General features: G+C 40.4%; 1 protein-coding gene across 4 annotated transcripts in view; it reads left to right on the top strand.

Annotated features, from left to right (window-relative positions):
- GRIP1 (glutamate receptor interacting protein 1) overlaps positions 1 to 18902 on the top strand; it is a 681581-nt gene that overhangs the window by 608116 nt on the left and 54563 nt on the right. For all 4 annotated transcript variants that reach the window (XM_059683530.1, XM_059683528.1, XM_059683529.1 and 1 more), the window contains 2 exons: positions 6055 to 6135; positions 18697 to 18766. In XM_059683530.1, the coding sequence (XP_059539513.1) occupies positions 6055 to 6135; positions 18697 to 18766 (151 nt within the window). The remainder of the gene's footprint in view (positions 1 to 6054; positions 6136 to 18696; positions 18767 to 18902) is intronic.

Here is an 18902-nt window from a genome sequence, read left to right as displayed (position 1 = left end):
ACACAGAAAGTGATAGACGGTTAGGGAAGGCTTCTCTGAGCAAGTGATGTTTGAGCAAATGCCTGAATGAAATGAGCAAGCCATTTGAACATGTTGGGGCAGAGCTGCCAAGAAGAGGAAACCCCAAATGCAGAGATTCTTTGATGGGGTTGTGCTCGACATGGCAAGAGAAGCTAGCTCCCACCCCCCTCCTCACTCGAAGTCCTGCCCTCCACCCGAGAAATTTAGTTGTGTGGATGGTCCTTCCACCACACCGCATTCCCAATGCCCAGTCCTCTGGTTGAACATTTGCCTACACTCCTCTCCACTTCAGCCACTCACTCCTTTTGCTGATGCACACACAGTGCTTAGGAAAGTGACATGAGTAAGCATTTCATAAATATTATCATGATTTTGGTGCTGTTATTGTAATTATTCACCTACTCTTTCTGCAAAAATTTGAACCTCTGTGACTAAAATCCTCCTTCTGTTGAAACTTCTCTGGAAATCTCAGCCTCTGGCTCAATCGAATCATCTACCACCTCTGCTCTTATTCCTCAGCCACTGAGGTCTCCTGACAACACACACACACACACACACACACACACACACACACACACACACACACACACGGACTTGACTATGCAGGTTATAGCTTCTGGACTCTGCTTGGCCCACTGCCCAGTTGAAAAATCCTTTAACATGAGTCTTGGTGGTTTCCTCACTGATTTCCCTATTAGCTATTCTAAACTTCATCATTCTTTTCAACTCCCAACTGCCATTAGAGAACCTGGAATATTGGTAGGAAATGTCTGGACACGAGCTATTTCAAGATTGCCCTGTTTTTCTGGATTCGCTCCTAATCGTCTGGATGTGAGCCATCCATTTCCAAAACTCTTCCTCAGAAATATATTGTACCCAGGTTTCATCCCAAGCTGCTGGGTCTGAGAGATGAGCCGTCTCTCTCTTATAACCACTGTAAGTGGCTAGGAAGCGTGACTGAATGCACTTTTGTTTAAATCTCTCCGAGTGCTACTGGACAAACAACATTGTAGTAACATTAATGGAATTTTTGACATTATTTTACCATATATGATTTTATAAAACTATACTCATAATATATGCACAATTTTTTTCAATACGGTCTTTTCAAATACCAATCTACAGTATCGTGAATACTTGAAGTTTCTACTTTAACTCTGAAAAGACTTCCCAGAGAAGATGCTATCAAATGCTATTTGCCCGCATGACTGGTACCCCCGGTGTTTTTCTCTGAGTGGATGGGAGTTGAACATTTACACTCATCCCCCTTAGAATCCTTAATTTTTTTCAAATCTCACAAGGTTGATGGATTCAGATGTGGTGGTTATCTTCCTGTGCCAACAGTGAATGCTTCAGGCAAAAAAAGCAGACCAGTTGGAAAAAAGGAAGTCTTTGTTTACCCAAATGTGTTTTTAATTATAGTATTAACAAAGATAAAGCAAAACCAGGGAAGCGCAAAATAGTCACATGGGAGTCTGATTTGAATGAAGTCTATTTACTTATTCTAAACCTATTGTTTCTCCAAATATTGGACCTTTTTTCTCTTTACTAGTATTTCTGTAAGAAACCCCAAATTAAATGTTCCTTTGCTTTAGCCACTAAGTAATTATAGAGGGAGAAAAATGACCAAATATAAAATAAATCACGTTGGCATTTAAAGATTAAAATGAAGACACAGCTTGATCAAAGAGATTTATTTGTTGATATTTGTTCATCATTATGAATATTTCAAATCTTATGTAGTCAAAAGTGATCCATTACTGTTTCCCAGGAAGTGATAATACCCCCTCCAGTGTCATTAACAATGTTAATCTTGGTCAAGGTTCCCTCCATGAAAAATGTATAAAAGCAGTGTTGCTATGGTAACTATTCTAGATCAGTGTTTCCCAGCCCTTACCATTCACTTATATCGGCATAGTATCATGGGCATGATGTCCTATACTTACATGGATACATATATACATTTACAAGTATACAATAGGCTCCCCTCCCCTTTCACAGAGAACTTTTTTCTTAAAATAAATAACACTAAAACATACATGAAATGAGCTCCATTAATAGGGAAGCCATTTGTTCTTCTGTAGCTTCTTGTGCCTTTCCTTAGAGCACTTGCATGCTTTATCTGAATAATCAATTTCTTTCTGCTACCCCATGAGCACTCGTGTGGGCCCTTTCCCTTTAGCCCCACCCCATTTCCTCTACTTGATTAATGTGTTCATCAGAGATCTTTCCGTTGGAAGCAACCGAGATGCACTCAAGCTGGTTTAGACGGAAAGAGGCACTTATGGGAAGCACACAGGTGTTTCACGACCCTTACGGAGGCAGCCCCAGGAAGAGCTAGGACCAGACATCAAAGACCATGAAGCTGAGTGCAGGTTCTCTCTGGGGCCTCGTGCTCTCTCCTCATCTGCACTTCTTTCTTTCTCCCTTCTCCTGGCACACTGGCTACTGGGGGAAATGGCCACTCCCCAATGCCCTCTCTGCCCCCAGCCGGCATGCTCATTGCAAATTCTTAAACTGTGGCCTTAGGGGTGGGAAGGAGGTGTCCATTAGCCTTCCATTACTGGAACAAGGGATGGAGAGGACTCAGGAAAGAGATGGAGGGAAGGCATGAAACTGAAAAATATTTTGGTAATAAATATTTCTGACACTTGCAGAACCTGAAATAAGAAAGTAGAGCTCACCTACATATTTCTAACTTGCCGCATTTCTCTTTGTCTGCCCAATATATCAAAATTAGCCAGCCTTTTGAAAATCTTCTGGGGGGTATAAACAATGTATCTAGCTCAAGTCCTTTGGGAAATGAGGAGGGTACCAATTCTAAGTAAATAAATAAATAAGCGTCCTTCCTGGCACATTAGAGTGTTAGGGGAGGATAACAGCAAAGCCAGAGGGGGAATCTCAGTCTGTGGCCCTCAGTGGACCACACCTCACAGGATTAAGAAGAGTGGGAGGAAGGCCCTGGCTGGGTGGTTCAGGTGATTGAAGTGTCATCCCATGCATACCAAAATGTTGCAGGTTTGATTCCGGGTTGGAGTGAGTATAGGAGGCAACCGATTCTCTCTCTCTCTCTCTCTCTCTCTCTCTCTCTCTCTCTCTCTCTCTCTCCACACACACACACACACACACACACACACACTAGAGGCCCGGTGCATGAATTTGTGCACAGGTGGGGGGTCCCTAAGGGTGGCCTGTGGAAATTGGGCCCCAGCTCATGCCCACAGCCTCGCAGCCCCAGCTCGCACTCCCAGCCCCGCAGCCCCGCCTGGTACCCCACCTTGGCCTGGCGCCACCCCCTCACCTGTTCCACCATCCCGCCTGCGTGGTGATCGATGGAGGCTGGGACCCTGCCCAGCTCTCTCAGCGCCTGGGAGCCGGGCGGCCCTGCCCACCACTGCCACTGGTCACTGTCTGTGGGGTGATCTGTGGGGTGATCGAGCCCCCACTTGCACTCGCCTTGGCCTGGCTCCACCTGCTCACCTGCTCCACCATCCCACCGTAGTCCCGCTCTCGTGGGGGCCCATCAGGGCCAGCAGTGCCTCCACTGCCTCCCGCTGCCAGCGCTGCATTGCTGCACCCACCATGTTCCATGCTACCCCCTGATGGTTAGTGCACATCATAGCGAGCGGTCTCTTGGTCAAATGACCGCCCAAGGGGACAATTTGCATATTAGGCTTTTATTATATAGGATATATATATATAGAGAGAGAGAGAGAGAGAGAGAGACACTAGAGGCCCGATGACCGAAATTTGTGCAAGCATAGGCCCTTGTGGGCCGGCTGACCCACCCCCCACCCACTGGTCATTCAGGAAGGTCATTCTGGAAGGTCTTTCTGCCGTCTATCTAATTAGCATATTAGCTCTTTATTATATAGGATATATATATATATATATATATATATATATATATATAATCACTAAACATATTCTCAGGTGAGAAAGTTGGAGAAGGTAACAGATTCATGCACTCCCCTGAGAGTAAACACTGGAATGCTTTTTTACAGGTGGAGTCCTAGGGGTCTTAAGAGTCTTTTATAGGTGACACTACAGGTGGAGAGCCCAGCAAATCCAAAGTTTTATTTGTTCAGCAGTTTAATAATCAATGGAGAATCTTCTGAGTTGGAAGATCTGATTCAGGTCTTGTAAAAAGTTTACTGCCTAAATTCCTCATGGGAAAGTACAGAAGGCCAGAAAGGGCAAGTTAAAGCAGGACAAGGAAGGGAGTATTTTAACTCTGTTTCCATGAGGTCATCCCAACTTCCACCCTGCTTTGCAGGGACTCAAAATGTTAAATATGTGGTTAACAAATTGGGCCAGAGCCCTAACCGGTTTGGCTCAGTGGATAGAGTGTCAGCCTGTGCACAGAAGGGTCCCAGGTTCTATTCTGGTCAAGGGCATGTACCTTGGTTGCGGGCACATCCCCAGTAGGGGGTGTGCAGGAGGCAGCTGACCAATGTTTCTCTCTCATTGAAGTTTCTAACTCTCTGTGCCTCTATCTTCCTCTCTGTAAAATATCAATAAAATATATTTTTTAAAAAATTGGGCCAGAGGCCTGAGGACCCAATAGTTCTCACATCACAGCCACTGTCATTAATTCTTTGTGGGTAGGTTGTGGGGGGAGGCTGGCCTTCAGCAAAAACAAGCAGTAAAAGCCATTTAGCTCAGCCATCCTACAGTCTTCCCTTTATTCTAATGTTTCCCTCCCTTCTTGCCACCCCTTCCCAAAACCTTCAAGAAATAATTATAGTCATTAGCAATTTAGGGTGAATAGATGTTATCTCTTCAAAGGATATTTCCATTTTAAACTTATAAAGGCCTTCCAGGCTGTTAAAGGAATTTTAAGAATATATTTAAGAATATGTAGCAATCCTTTCCTTTCTAAAATATTAGTCAGATCCTGGTAAAATCAACTTAGTTCCATCCAAAGTTGAGATTCAACCAGCGCTCACTCGTTCTCTCTGTTACTATAGTTTCAGCTTCCTTCTATACCAGGTGGCCAGTCTCAGAGCCCACCTTCACCCTGTTCCAGTGTCACTCTCCGGCTCCTCTCTGGGACCTTCTGGAGCCCCACAGGATCCAGAAACTAAAGGGTCATCCTTGGTGTACCTGGGCCTCCCTGGCCCGTGTTCCCAGCTGTGCTCAGCATCCAGTCTGACTGGTTATGGGCAGCCATCCTGTTTGTGAAAAGTTTTGAATATCACTCCTGCTTCTACCTCTTTAGATGTACCTTCATTGTTTATCGACTCTCCCTTCTTCTCTGAAATTACATATATATATATATATATATATATATATATATATATATATATATATATGGAGAGAGAGAGAGAGAAAGAGAAAGAGAGGAGAGGAATCAACTAATACCTTCATAAATAAGCAGAACAAAAATTGATGGTTCTCTCTTTCCTCCCTCCCTTACTGCCACTCTTCCTCTCTCTTTCTCTTTACAAATTAAGGCACCTCCCTTCCCCTCTTCCCAAGTCAACAACCATCACACCAAATTGAAAACTTTCCTAAAATGTTTTCCCGCTGGTACCTTCAAACAAGGGTTGAAAAAAATGAATTGCTGAATAGTAAACTCTGGGAAAATATGGTTAGGGGAGAAAAGAATATATAACTAGGTTTGAGGTTCTTAAACTTCATTATGCCTAACAGTCACCTGAAGAACGTATTTAAAATGCAGATTTCTAGGCTGCTTCTTCAGACAGTCTCCTTCTATAGGTCTGGGATGGTTCCGGCATCTGTATTTTTGACTTGCATCCCAGGTCAATCTGATGCCCATGTTCCCTGAATGACACTGAAGAAGCAGTGACCTTGGCGGCTGCTGTGAATTATGCACGGTGGCTGTGGGTGGGACATGCATTCTTCACCAGGAGCTTAGGGTTCCAGGATTTTCCAGGCACTCACCTTTCTTCAGTTGTACAGCTTTAACTACAGGGGATTCTGATACAAGTTTCCTGGTGCATTTTCACTGATTGGCGCTCCCTTCTTGCCGACCTTCTATAAACACTCTTTTTTGTTTTGAAATTACAGAGTCTGTCATCCCGAGTAGTGGGACATTCCATGTAAAGCTCCCTAAAAAGCACAACGTGGAACTTGGAATAACCATAAGTTGTAAGTAGAAGTGATTTCTTTTAAAATGTGGTCGCTAAAAATTACATTAGAGAACTGTGTTGTCAAATGGTTTACAGGTGTGGCAAACGTTTTAAGTGTCATTGACAAGTTTCTACATAATGATGCAAAAATGTGGAGCCAATCCCACCTCCAACACTTACAAGCTGTGTCAATGGGGCAAGTTGCTGTAATACTCTCCAATCTTATGTTTCTTCATCTGTAAGATGGAAATGATATCTATAAAATATAGAGTTATATTAAATAAAATAACACATTTATATACCTAGTGTGGTCCCTGGCAAGTAATAAGTGCTCAATAAATGTGTCTCTTACCATCCTCCATTAATAACTAGGTGAGCATATAAATGCATATAGGTTCTCTACATTTCAATATATTATGGATTTAGTTTTCACAGTCATCTATTTAACTAACAAAAATTACATTTATTTACTTTTAAAACCATTTTCCCATCTGGTCACTGTGCATCTAAAATCTATTTTTTTTAAATATATTTTATTGGTTTTTTACAGAGAGGATGGGAGAGAGAGTTAGAAACATCGATGAGAGAGAAACATCGATCAGCTGCCTCCTGCACACCCCAAACTGGGGATGTGCCCACAACCAAGGTACATGCCCTTGACCGGAATCAAACCTGGGACCTTTCAGTCTGCAGGCTGACGCTCTATCCACTGACCCAAACCGGTTAGGGCTAAAATCTATTTTGCAAGACTAAAACAGTGTTTACTTTAGTAACTTCCTGAACTCCTCCATGATAAGGTGTCTGAGTAACCAAATCACAAAGAAAAAATAAAACATAGCCCAGACAGCATGGTTCAGTGGTTGAGCATTGACCTATGAACCAAGAAGTCAGGGTTTGATTTCCACTCAAGGCACATGCCTGGGTTGCGGGCTCCATCCCCAATGTGGGGCGTTTAGGAGGTAGTCGGTCAATGATTCACTTTCATCATTGATGCTTCTATCTCTCTCTCCCTCTCCCTTCCTCTCTGAAATATATATATATATATATATATATATATATATATATATATGTGTGTGTGTGTGTGTGTGTGTGTGTGTGTGTATATATATATATATGTATGTATTTCATTCCCTCCTCTTATCAGGCTCTAGATTTATAACTGCTTTGGTAAAATAACTTTGAAAATTTCAGCCCCAATGGAGTTTTATAGAATGGAAATTGAGGTTTTACTGCTTTTAATATCCATAAACTATATCCATAAATGTCCCCTCCCCCCCAGGAAATGAAGCAAATGATTAATGCATAAAGACCAAAGGAGACAGAGGCAATGTCTGTGACCGAGGGGTGGTCCCTTCAAGAAAGAGTGATGAGGTTCCATGAAAGTGCCTCATTACACTCTGCTGCATAGCATTTATGTCAGTGGTTCTGGCAAAAATAAAGAGATCTCAGTTGGACAGTATGAAACGGGGGCTGTCCAGTTCAACATTGACCATATAAATTTAGCACTGAAAATGAAATGTTATTTATAACTAATAAATTGCACACACCAGTATAATACAATATGCATAAGAGAGAATCTGTACCCGCCCACCCCCTCCACCACCACCACCACCAAACCTCAGTGTGATTTACTGGAGAAAAGTAGGGTTGAAGTGTCTGATGTGCCTCTATACAGTAAATAGAAAGGTGAAATGGAATTTTGGCAACTCCAGACCTATTCTAGGTCCTTAAAGTCATATATGCCTTTAATTGAGTCACTTAACCTCTCAGTTTGCTCAATTTGAAGCAAAGATGGTATACTATTATTCTGACAACAGCTGTGATTAGTGAAGTTAAAAGAGAGCTCATCAGAACTTACTATTCTAAAAATATGGTCCTTGCTGGGTGGCTCAGTTGGAGTGTCATCCCAGTACACCAGGGTTGCAGGTTCGATCCCTGGTCAGGGCACATGCAAGAATTAACCAATGAATGCATTAATAAGTGGAACAACAAATCTATTCTCTCTCTCTCTCTCTCTCTCTCTCTCTCTCTCTCTCTCTCATCAATCAATAAAAATATTTGGAGCGCAAGATAGCTTCTGTAACTCCATGCTCTCATTTATTCTATTTATTCCATTCTGTTTATTTATTTCATCAGAATTGGCTGTGGAAGTGGTACCTCCTGGAGTTGTGCAGTGCATAGCTTGCTGGCTGTGCACAGAGGCCCTGCCTTCCACTCCGTTCTTTCGTCCTTTTGTCTTCATTGAATGAACGCATTGTGAGTGGCCACCATGCCCAGGCCCAGTGCTGAGTTTTGGAAAATACACTCCCTGCCTTAGAGATGCTACTGCTAGTGCATATACTGAAGACACCTCCTCAGAAGTTTCTGTTGCTACACATTTTGCCACACAGTTAATTTACTCTCGAATTTTTATTAGGGAAAAGGTCTTTTTTGTGTTCTTATACAACAGATTTATTCTTAAAATTGATATACTTAAAATGTGATTTAACTATAAAGGAGAGTATTCACTTAAAAACAAATCCTGTGATATATTCCTTTTTTTAAGTCAATATTTATATGTTCAATTTGTTTAAGGTGTAGCCATGTACACACAACTATAAAATATTTTATTCACATGAAGAACCATTTAAAAGCACACTATATGATGATGCTACATATGCTCTAAGTATGACTTCTAAAATTGATTTTAATACCAATAATGGAAACTACCCCAAACCACCCCGACAAGAATGGCCTGACTTCTAGCTGGCCCTAAGCTAACATTATTCATGGAAGCTAAAGTGTGGTGTTCCCTGGATGGAGAAATGAGACATAAGCTTGTCAAACATGCTTGTCAGCCCTTCTAGAGTTACAGCTCCATTTATACAACTAATCATCACCATCCTGAGTTTGTGTCTCCTTGTGGAAAATGCTCATATTTTGCCTATTGAGAAAGCAGAATTTGCTAAAAGAAAAGAAAAGCCAGAATCCATTTTCATTATTATGAAATAGTGAACTCCTGAAGCCTAGCACAGCTCCTGGCACATACCAGGTGCTCATTGAATGTTTACCTGTTGAGTGAATGAATAAGGAGTCGATGATAAACAGTCTTCTGCCAGCCACTGTGCTCTCTGGGAAATGAGCCTCTGAAGAAGGTGATGAATATAGACGTCTGTGCAGAGGCTATGGTGTGGACTGAAGAAGCACTGGCTTGGAAAATGATTAAGAGCAAGGACTCAGAGCCCAACAGCCCCACTCCTTGACTGTCTAATCTCTCTGTACCCAGTTTCCTTTTCTATATGAGTCTGGCTAATGGTTTATCAATTTTGTGTATTCTTTCAAAGAACCAGCTCTTGGTTTCATTGATTTTTTTTTTTTATTTTTTTTTTTTAGTTTCTATGTCATTTATTTCTGCTCTGATCTTCATTATTTCCTTCCTTCTACTTACTCGGGGCTTTTCTTGTTGTTCTCTTTCTAGTTCTTTAAGTTGTAGGGATATATAGTTTATTGCTGATGTTTCTTATTTTTTGAGGTATGCCTGTTGTGCTATGAACTTCGCTCTCAGGACTACTTTTGCTGTGTCCCAGAGATTTGGGGTTTTGTGTGTTCATTTTCATTTGTTTCCAGGAAGTTTTTGATTTCTTTCTTGATCTCGTTGTAACCCATTCATTGTTTAAAAACATGTTATTTAGTCTCCAAGTGTTTGAATGTTTTGGGGTGTTTTTACTGTAGTTGATTTCTAATTTCATGCCACTGTGATCTGAGAAGATGCTTGATATGATTTCAATCTTCTTGAACTTGTAGAGACTTGTTTTGTGTCCTAACATGTGGTCTATCTTTGTGAATGATCCATGTGCACTTGAGAAGAATGTATATTCTGCAGCTTTGGGGTGAAATGTTCTATAAATGTCAGTTAAATCCATGTGATCCAGTGTGTCCTTTAGAGTTTCTGTTTCCTTGTTAAGTTTTTTTCTGGAAGATCTATCCAGTGAAGTTAGAGGGGTGTTAAAGTCCCTTCCTATGACTGTATTGTTGTTGATCTCTCCATTAAAGTCCTCTAGAAGTTTTTTTTTTTAATATAGTTAGGTGTTCCTATATTGGGTGCATATATGTTTACCAGGGTTATATCCTCTTGTTGGATCAATCCCTTTAGTATTATGTAATGACCTTTGTTGTCTCTTTTGATGGCCTTCATTTTAAAGTCTATTTTGTCAGATATGAGTATTGCTACTCCAGCTTTTTTTTCTTTTCCATTTGCATAGGAAAATTTTTTCCATCCCTTCACTCTCATCCTGTGTGTGTCTTTTGTTTTGAGGTGGGTGTCTTAAAGACAGCATATAGTTGGGTCATGGTTTTCTATTCATTCAGCTACCCTACATCTTTTGATTGGAGCATTTAGTGCATTTACACTTAGGGTTATTATTGAGAGGTACTTATTTATTGCCATTATATTTCTGAATGGCCAGGTTTCTCTCTCTGTTTCTTCCTCTCATTACAGCAATCCCTTTAGCATGTCTTGTAATGCTGGCTTGATGGTGATGTACTCCTTTAGCCTTTTTTAGTCTGGGAAGCTCTTCATTTGACTGTCTATTTTGAATGATAGCCTTGTTGGATATAGTAATCTTGGTCTCATATCCTTGTTTTCCATAACTTTGAGTACTTCATGCCATTCCCTTCTGGTCTATAGAGTTTCTGATGAGAAACCAGGTGTTAGCCTTATGGGAACACCTTTGTAAGTAAAAGTTTTCTTTTCTCTTGCTGCCTTTAAGATTCTCTCTTTGTCTTTTATTTTTGTCATTTTAATTATGATGTGTCTGGGCATGGGCCTATTTGGTTCTTCTTGTTTGGGGTTCTCTTTGCCTCTTGAACTTGTGTGACTTTTTCCTTTACCAGGTTAGGGAAATTTTCTGCCATTATTTCTTCAAACACCTTCTCTATGCCTTTCTTCCTTTCTGCCTCTTCTGTCACACCTGCTATTCTAATATTGTTTATGTTTCACATTGTCTCACAGCTCCCTTAAGCTGTCCTCCTCTATTTTAATTGTTATTTTCTTTTTGGTTTTCTGATTGAGTGATATTTTCAACTCTGTCTCTAATCCACTGATTCAATCCTCAGCTTCCCCTAATCAGCTGTGTATTCCATCCAATGTGTTCTTTATTTGTGTTATATCATTCTTTATCTCAGACTGTTCTTTTTCATAGTTACTATATCTTTTTTCATGCTCTTGCGCATCTTTACCATTATTAATCTAAACTCTGTTTCAGATAAATTTCTTATCTCTGCTTCATTATCTCTTCTTCTGGAGAATTCTGTAGTTCTTTCATTTGGGAGTTATTTCTTTGTCTCCTCATTTTGGCTTTCTGTTTGGGTTTGTGACTATGTATTAGGTAGATCCTCTATACCTCTCAATCTCTAGTGCAGGACAGTGTTAATGGCTGTCTCTGACTAATTAGATAAGGCAAAGACTCAAAGCCTCCAGAAACCACCTCTGTCTACAGACTGACAGGATTCTGACTTGAATTGCCCCACAGGCAATCGTCCTCTGGTGTGGTGAGAGTTTTTTCAACAGGGTGGGGCAGTTGCTACTGCCTGGAGGCTAATTGTTATTTTTAATCTCTTAAGTGGCCTTAAGGCAAGGTATTTCCCAATAGGGTGTGTCTACTCTCTTCTGCCCAGGCTAGGCATATGTCTACATGGGAAAGATATGTTCCACTGCATGAGGAAATGACTCAGTCCAAAAAAATGAATGTGTCTGCCTTCTGAGCTCTATCCCCAGTCCTGGCTTCTGCTTTCACAGCTCCAGTCCACTTCACCCTATCTCTGCCAGAGCACAAGCTGGGTGGCTCCACAGGGAATTTTGTGTGCTGTCTTTTAAAAGGGTGCCTGAATTTTCAGCTATTACTTCCTGGAAGACAGCACCCTGATTTTCACAGCCAGATGTTATGTGGCTCAGTTTTGGTTTTCTCTGCTGGGGAGCCCAGCTTTGGGATTAGATCTGAGAGTTCTCAGTGGCACCCCTCATAGCTGAGATATCTCTCCAGGACTTCAGTTGCCATCTGTGGGCACTTGGCCAGCCCTTTCACACCTCTGCCCCTCCTACCAGTCTCTATGCAGTCTCCATTTTTGATCCTTGGGTGTCAGGGTTCTCTCCTGTGAGTTTTCTGTTGATTATTCAGGAAGTTTTTCTGTACTTTAGTTGTAATACCAGTTTGTTCCTGGGAGCATGTCCGTGCAGCATCCACTTACTCTGCCTCCATTTTTAATCTCCCTCAGCTCATTTCAGTTTCCTTGTCTATAAAACGGTGCACTTTTTACCTTCTTTGTAACATAGTTGAGAAGATTAAAAGAATTACTATAGGTAAAATGCCTAAAACACCCTATATAACTATATATATATTTATTTACATTTGTATATAACTATAATCCTAACAAATGTTATTCATTATGATGATCATTATTTATTTTACCCGTAGAGCCCTCTGAAATATTTAAATCAAAGCTCTGCCCCACCAACTTTAGTGCCAATGGCAATTATGCTAAAGGAGTAAATCAAGAGACCCTTTCTCAAACATACACAGAGTGCTATTAGTGAAACCAAGGAACTGCAAGGGTTCATTAATGGTTCTCACCATCTTTATACAAACTCCTCTTTTGTCTTCTTCACCTTGTGAAACTCCTGAGTGGTAAGGAACAGGCCTCCATCTCTGAACGATACCATCAGAGCCTTTCACATTTGGCTTAAGGCTCACTCTTCATACCTAATTGACTGAGAAATGAGTCCCTCTGAATTTGGATGTGGTGAGCGGTTTTAAACTAATTTTCTGAAGTTCTTGGTGAGACATTCATAGCACATTATCACCAGGCATTACTTTCATTGATGTTATGGCAATACCATGGAATAATTTATCATAACAAATGAAGTGAACGACCTGACAGAAGGATGCAGTTTGTGACTGGAAGAAGCATCTTCAAGTTCTGACACCTCACCCAATCAGAAGCCAGAGAGTGCAGCCCACCTGCCTCTCAAGTCAGAGGATCCTGGTTGTCATGTGCAGTTGTCAGTAAAGTCCCTTTGATATTGACCTTGTCTTCCTTGGTTTTATTATACGAATTTGTATCTGATTTGTTCTGAGCATGCCTCTAAGCAATTTATGTATCTTCCCGTTTAATCCTCAAAGTGGCCCTGTGACGTCTATGCCCATTTACAAGTGGAAGGTAAGGCTCAGCTGGATAACTTCCCAAAGACCCAGAGCTATAAAGGCTAAATAGGGATCCAAACCCATCTGTCTGACTTAACATTGGCTTTGCCGTCACATTACCACTCATCCCTGTCTCTATCTCATTGATGAACCTTCCCAGATCCCATATTAGAAAAGCAAAAGACAGCATTTGGGGAGTGCAGTTAATTTGTTGACTTTCCTTTTTAATTGTGACCAGATTGTTTGCAAGAATAAAGTCTCACTTTTTAAAAAATAAAATCATTAAGCAGTTCATGACATGCACAACAAATCCATCATTTTCCCTAAAGTCTCAAGCATATTTAGAAGAGAATAGTTGAAGTTTTTTGCCAAGTTTGCAATATAATCTCTACTCACTTCAAAATCAAATAACTTGTTTCACTTGTCAAGTTATATATATGTGTAATTAAAATAAAACTGAATGATCATGTATGTGTTACTCCAATGACATTGGACACTTATCAGGCCCATTGAGCAAAGTACTTTAACTAGCAGAGTAAATTCTATGAATGGCTACATATTATAGAATGTTCCTGGAATACTTTATTGATTCACATTTAATTCACTTCAAAATTCAGAAGATTTCACCTGTCTTTTACTACAAAGTTTTTTTAAAAAAATGATAAATTCTGTCATTTTCTAACTCTTCCAACAACTATTTGAGAGGAAAAGAATCCATGTTCACTTTAAGAATAGCTTCTGATAACAAAGAATGACTAGTAACTTTAAAATTTCAGGGGTCAAAGATGATAGCTTGAACACATAGATTTAGCTCTTACCCCATTTTAAAATGACAGTATAGATTTTTCAAAAAGCCAAAAACCATAAAGAAAAGAGGAAATGGAAAATAGACAACAGCAACAAAATTTGCAAGCGGCAAAGAACATGGAGAAAGATGAATTTAAAGAAGCAGAAGAGAAAGCTGGCAGGGAACCTGATTTATATCCTAAACTCCCAAAGAGGCACAGGAAATGGTGAAATCAGGAACTTCTGGAAGTGAGAGTGATGGTAGAGCTATGACAGGAGTATTGGTTGGAAGTGTATTAGGGGGAGGAAATGGAGGACATCTTTAATAGTGTCAATAAAGAAAAGAATGAATTAGCCCCTTAGATGCCTTCTCCCACTCAGCACAGCCAGGCACCCCTTTCCTCCCTGGCAGAAGCCTAGTTTTAGTCTCTGGGAACTGAGGGTCTCTGGATTGGGGGGGCACAGCTGAGTGTGGCATGGCTACTCTGAAAACAGAGTAGGTGAAAGTTTACATACTGAATGTTGAGACTGTTAGTCTCCCCCCACCTCTTTGAACCCCAAGTTCAAAGAAACCAGGTAGCCAAGCTTAATACCCTCCAAACAAGAGAAAGAATCAGAGCCATCTGACCCAAAGAAACAGCCTAGCCTGAACTATACAGTGAAGACCAAAGTGCACAAGCCCACTCAGATGCCCCCAAATGTTCAGCTGTTTCGGGTCACACTCTAATGTAAACAGAGAACTAAGAAAAACAAAAACAACAACAACAAAAAAACAGACACTTGAGGAGAGAATCTAATATGCAAGACTGTCACCAAAAACAAGGAAGAGAAACAGAGAAAGAGCACATGTAGGAAGAAGAAAACGTAAGAAAAAAAACTATCATTAGCATCATTAGCAAAATAAGATATTATATCCATAGGAGGGAGGAAATGATTACCGGTACTATTGCAAAATAACATACAGAGGGGAACAAAGAGCTTTAGAAACATAATAATATGGCAGAAATGAAAATAAAAGTCAATAAAATATTAGAAAATAAGTTTGTGGAAAATTTCCAGAAATTGGAACAAAAGTAAATGAGGGATCTAGAATAGAGAGGAATTATACAGGATGAGTTCAAATAACAACCATTACAGAAAGAAAGAGAAAAGTGAATCATCAAATCATTGTATAAAATTGCCTCGCATTGATGGATATAGCTTTCCAAATTGATGGGTCCATGAGTCATGAGTGAAAATAGACCCACTCCACTCAAAGTGTCTCACTCTCAGAAGCCCTCAGGAGTGAAGCCAGTTAATGGGTGATATCCTTCCAATGAGAACAGTGACAGATTCATGGCTGCCAGAGGGGAGGGCGGTTGGGAGATGGGGTGAAAGGTGAAGGGATTGAGCAGTACAGATTGGTAGTGACAAAACAGTCGTGGGGATATCAAGTACAGCATAGTCAATAATATTGTAATAACTATGTACGGTGCAGATGGGTACTGGAAATATCGAGGAGAACACTTTGTAAAGTGTATGATTGTCTAACCACTGTCCTAAACACCTGAAATAATACAAGATACTATTGAATGTAAACTGTATTTAAAAGAAATTAAAACAAATTTTTTTAAAGAGAACAAAGGGAGAAGAAGGCTCCATCTAAAGGGGAGGGAGGTGGGAAAACGAGTCCAGTGCGGCTAGGAAATCCTACCAACAAGAAACACTATGTGGGGCATTTCACGTGCTCTGGTCCAATCACTCTACATGTGAGAACAAACTACAACAGAAACTGTATGAGACAATCACTGTTACTATCTTCATCACCATTGTACAGACTAGGAGACTAAGGTGCCTAAACACTACGTGTTCAAGCTCACATGGCTAATAAGTGGTAGAGCCAGGACTTTAAACCCAAGCACTCTGACTGCCAAGTCCCAGTAACCACTATACCATATTACCTCTAATTTTTTTTAAAGAAGCTATACATTTATATGAAATCTACAATTTTGATATGTTGGTAACTAAATTTTTTCAAAGCACTACAATCCTTGCAAAGCATGCTTGGTGTATGACTTCTTCTCAGGTAGCGAGTGGATAGTTAAAATACGATGCCAGGGTGTTCACACCATGACAGAGTCCCCCAGAACATGCATTGCCACGTTTAACATGCTTGGTGGGCCTGGCAGTGACACTGTCAGGAGCCCATAGAGATTTGGCCCCACTTCTGGGTTCAGCTTTATCCCTCCGATGGTCATCCACCCTGAAGACCCTTTCAAACCTCAGGCATGGCCTTGGTTAAAGGAGAAAGAGAAGGATCTAATAAATGGGGGAATGGCCACCATACTTGTCTGTAGACCATGAGAAGTTTCCGACCTCTCTGGAAATCTGCATGGGCTTGTCCAAGAGGTCACAGTGCTTGTTTCCTCTGTTGCAAAGATGATACCCAAAGATGGGTTTGATGGTACAGCTATTATTGTTTTGTTTCAGATCATTTCAGTGGAACATGGATTAAAAAAAAAAAAAAAGAGAGAGAAATGTTGAGTGTTGTGTCATGGTTGCTTCTGCTTGGCAAAATATTGTGTAAATTCATTGGCAGATGCTTGAAAAGTTGTTTTTGCTGGTAATAACAAAGTTTTTATTTCTGTGTCCCATGCCCAGAACAATTTGCTGTTCTGAAATATGGCACAAGTAAAAATGCTAGATGTGTATATTTCTCTAGAGGAATTATTTCACATCATTGCGTGGAGATAGAATTATGAATTAATTGTAGTGAATAGAATGTTTTGCATTCTTTGCTAGAAGCCAAGAATAATGATTGAATGAAGTCCCATTAACATTTCCTATGCACTAATTTAGACAGTGGGTATGGTATTGGTATATGTGTTTGCTTTTTCTTTCAATGTTGTGTTGAGATATTAAGCCATCTGTTCTTGTGCATAAACATTTTTCTGGGATTCAGATGGGATTACGGGCTATGATATGGTTCTATGATTATTATGGGGTGATCAGACTGTTTATAAGAAAATCTTACTTTAGGGGCCTTTTACTGATCACTACAAGCTTAGGTTGGCAAACATCTCCTCTTGGAAGCAAATCGTTTTTTTACAAATGTTGGTATGGTTAATTTTAAGTATCAGCCTAAATTAAATGATACTTCTAAATTCTTAAATTAAGATGATATTTTTGAATTTATTAGGACTAGAGTTCATTTTCAAGATTAATTCTACATAGACTCATTACTAGTTTCTTTTCATTCTCATAAAATGGAAATATTCCTAAGAAAATTTATAAAGCTCAAAATTGATTACTGTGCCAGATAATAATTTTATCTGTAAACTCAATAAAGGTTATATGTACATGACTATATTATGAATATGCATAAAAATATAATTAAATAGCACCAAATATTTACTACTGTCAATAAAATAGTCACATTCCAAAATATTTTAGAGCATTCCAGGTATGAATTTGTAAACAAAATTTAAAGATTTATAGTATATCTAGCAAAAGATTTCCATCTGGGAAAATAAAGAACTTTAAATCAGTGATTCTCATCCACATTTCCACCCAGGACACTTGAGTAGTACAGTACATTTCCATGACAATGGTGTCTCTCCCTTGAAAGGCGTTAAGGGCCGGAAAAGGGAACACACATGAGTACCACTAACAGGAGCCCCCAGTGGCTTTTTAAAATATATATTTTTATCGATTTTAGAGAGGAAAGGAGAGGGAGAGAGAGATAGAAACATCAGTGATGAGAATCATTGACCAGCTGCCTCCTGCACGCCCCCTACTGGAGACTGAGCCTGCAACCTGCCCAGTGGAGAATCCACCCTTCATCTCCCTCTCATGAGAATCACAGATAAAAATAGATTTAGATCTGATGGGCAGCTCTCCGATTGTTTTCTGCAATTACAAATTTAAAATGACTATGCTTTAGTTTTTAAGTTTATAAATACTACTAGTGGCCTGTTGCACGAAGATTCATGCAATGGGCCTTCCTTTCCCTGGCTGCCAGCACCGGATTTCCTCCGGCACCTGGGACCCAGGCCTTTGGTCCGGCCCCAGCAGTGAGGCTTGGCTTCTCCATTCTGGCTGCTCCCAGCCCCTCCTTTTTTTTTTTTTTTTTATTTCCAGCTCCTCAAAGGGAGCCCAGGGCAGGCTAGAAGCCTGGGTTGCCCCTGGTGACCAGGCCCCCAGCCACTCCTTGAGCGGAGTCCAGGGCCGGCGGGAAGCTTGGCTTCCTCCATCACTGGGAGCAACCCAGGCCTCCTGCTCTCTCCAGCTCTGTGGCCGCCGCCATCTTCAGTCATCTTCAGTATTCCTTCTGCACCTGTGTATGCAAATTAACCACCATCTTTGTTGGGTTAATTTGCATAGTCACTCTGATTGGCTGGTGGGTGTAGTGGAGTGGCAGAGTGATGGTTAATTTGCATGTTTCTCTTTTATTAGTGTAGGTAATATAAACATGTTTACATCAAGAAGATGTAGTGTGCACATTTCTAATTCATTTGTTGATCATCTTTGCTTTACATACAAATTATACTTGCATTAACAGTTGTTATAAAATAGGAAATGTATAGTAGGTGAATCGCGGATATAAAGATGTGACAATTCTATCTTCATTGTTACAGCTCCGTCCAGTAGAAAACCAGGAGATCCCCTTGTCATTTCAGATATCAAAAAAGGCAGTGTGGCACACAGGTAAGGAAAATGTCTTCTCTGTTTATTCCAAGGCATTTCTTCGTAAAGCAGAAATGACCCCGGCCACATCCTAGGCAGACCTTGCTAATGGATCGTGGTAGCTTCAATATATCCCAGGCAGCCGCCATGAATCAGT

Source organism: Myotis daubentonii, chromosome 2, assembly GCF_963259705.1.
Source record: "Myotis daubentonii chromosome 2, mMyoDau2.1, whole genome shotgun sequence".
Classification (NCBI taxonomy): domain Eukaryota; kingdom Metazoa; phylum Chordata; class Mammalia; order Chiroptera; family Vespertilionidae; genus Myotis; species Myotis daubentonii.
The sequence above is the reverse complement of the archived record's forward strand: the minus strand, read 5'-3'. Positions and strand labels throughout refer to the sequence as shown.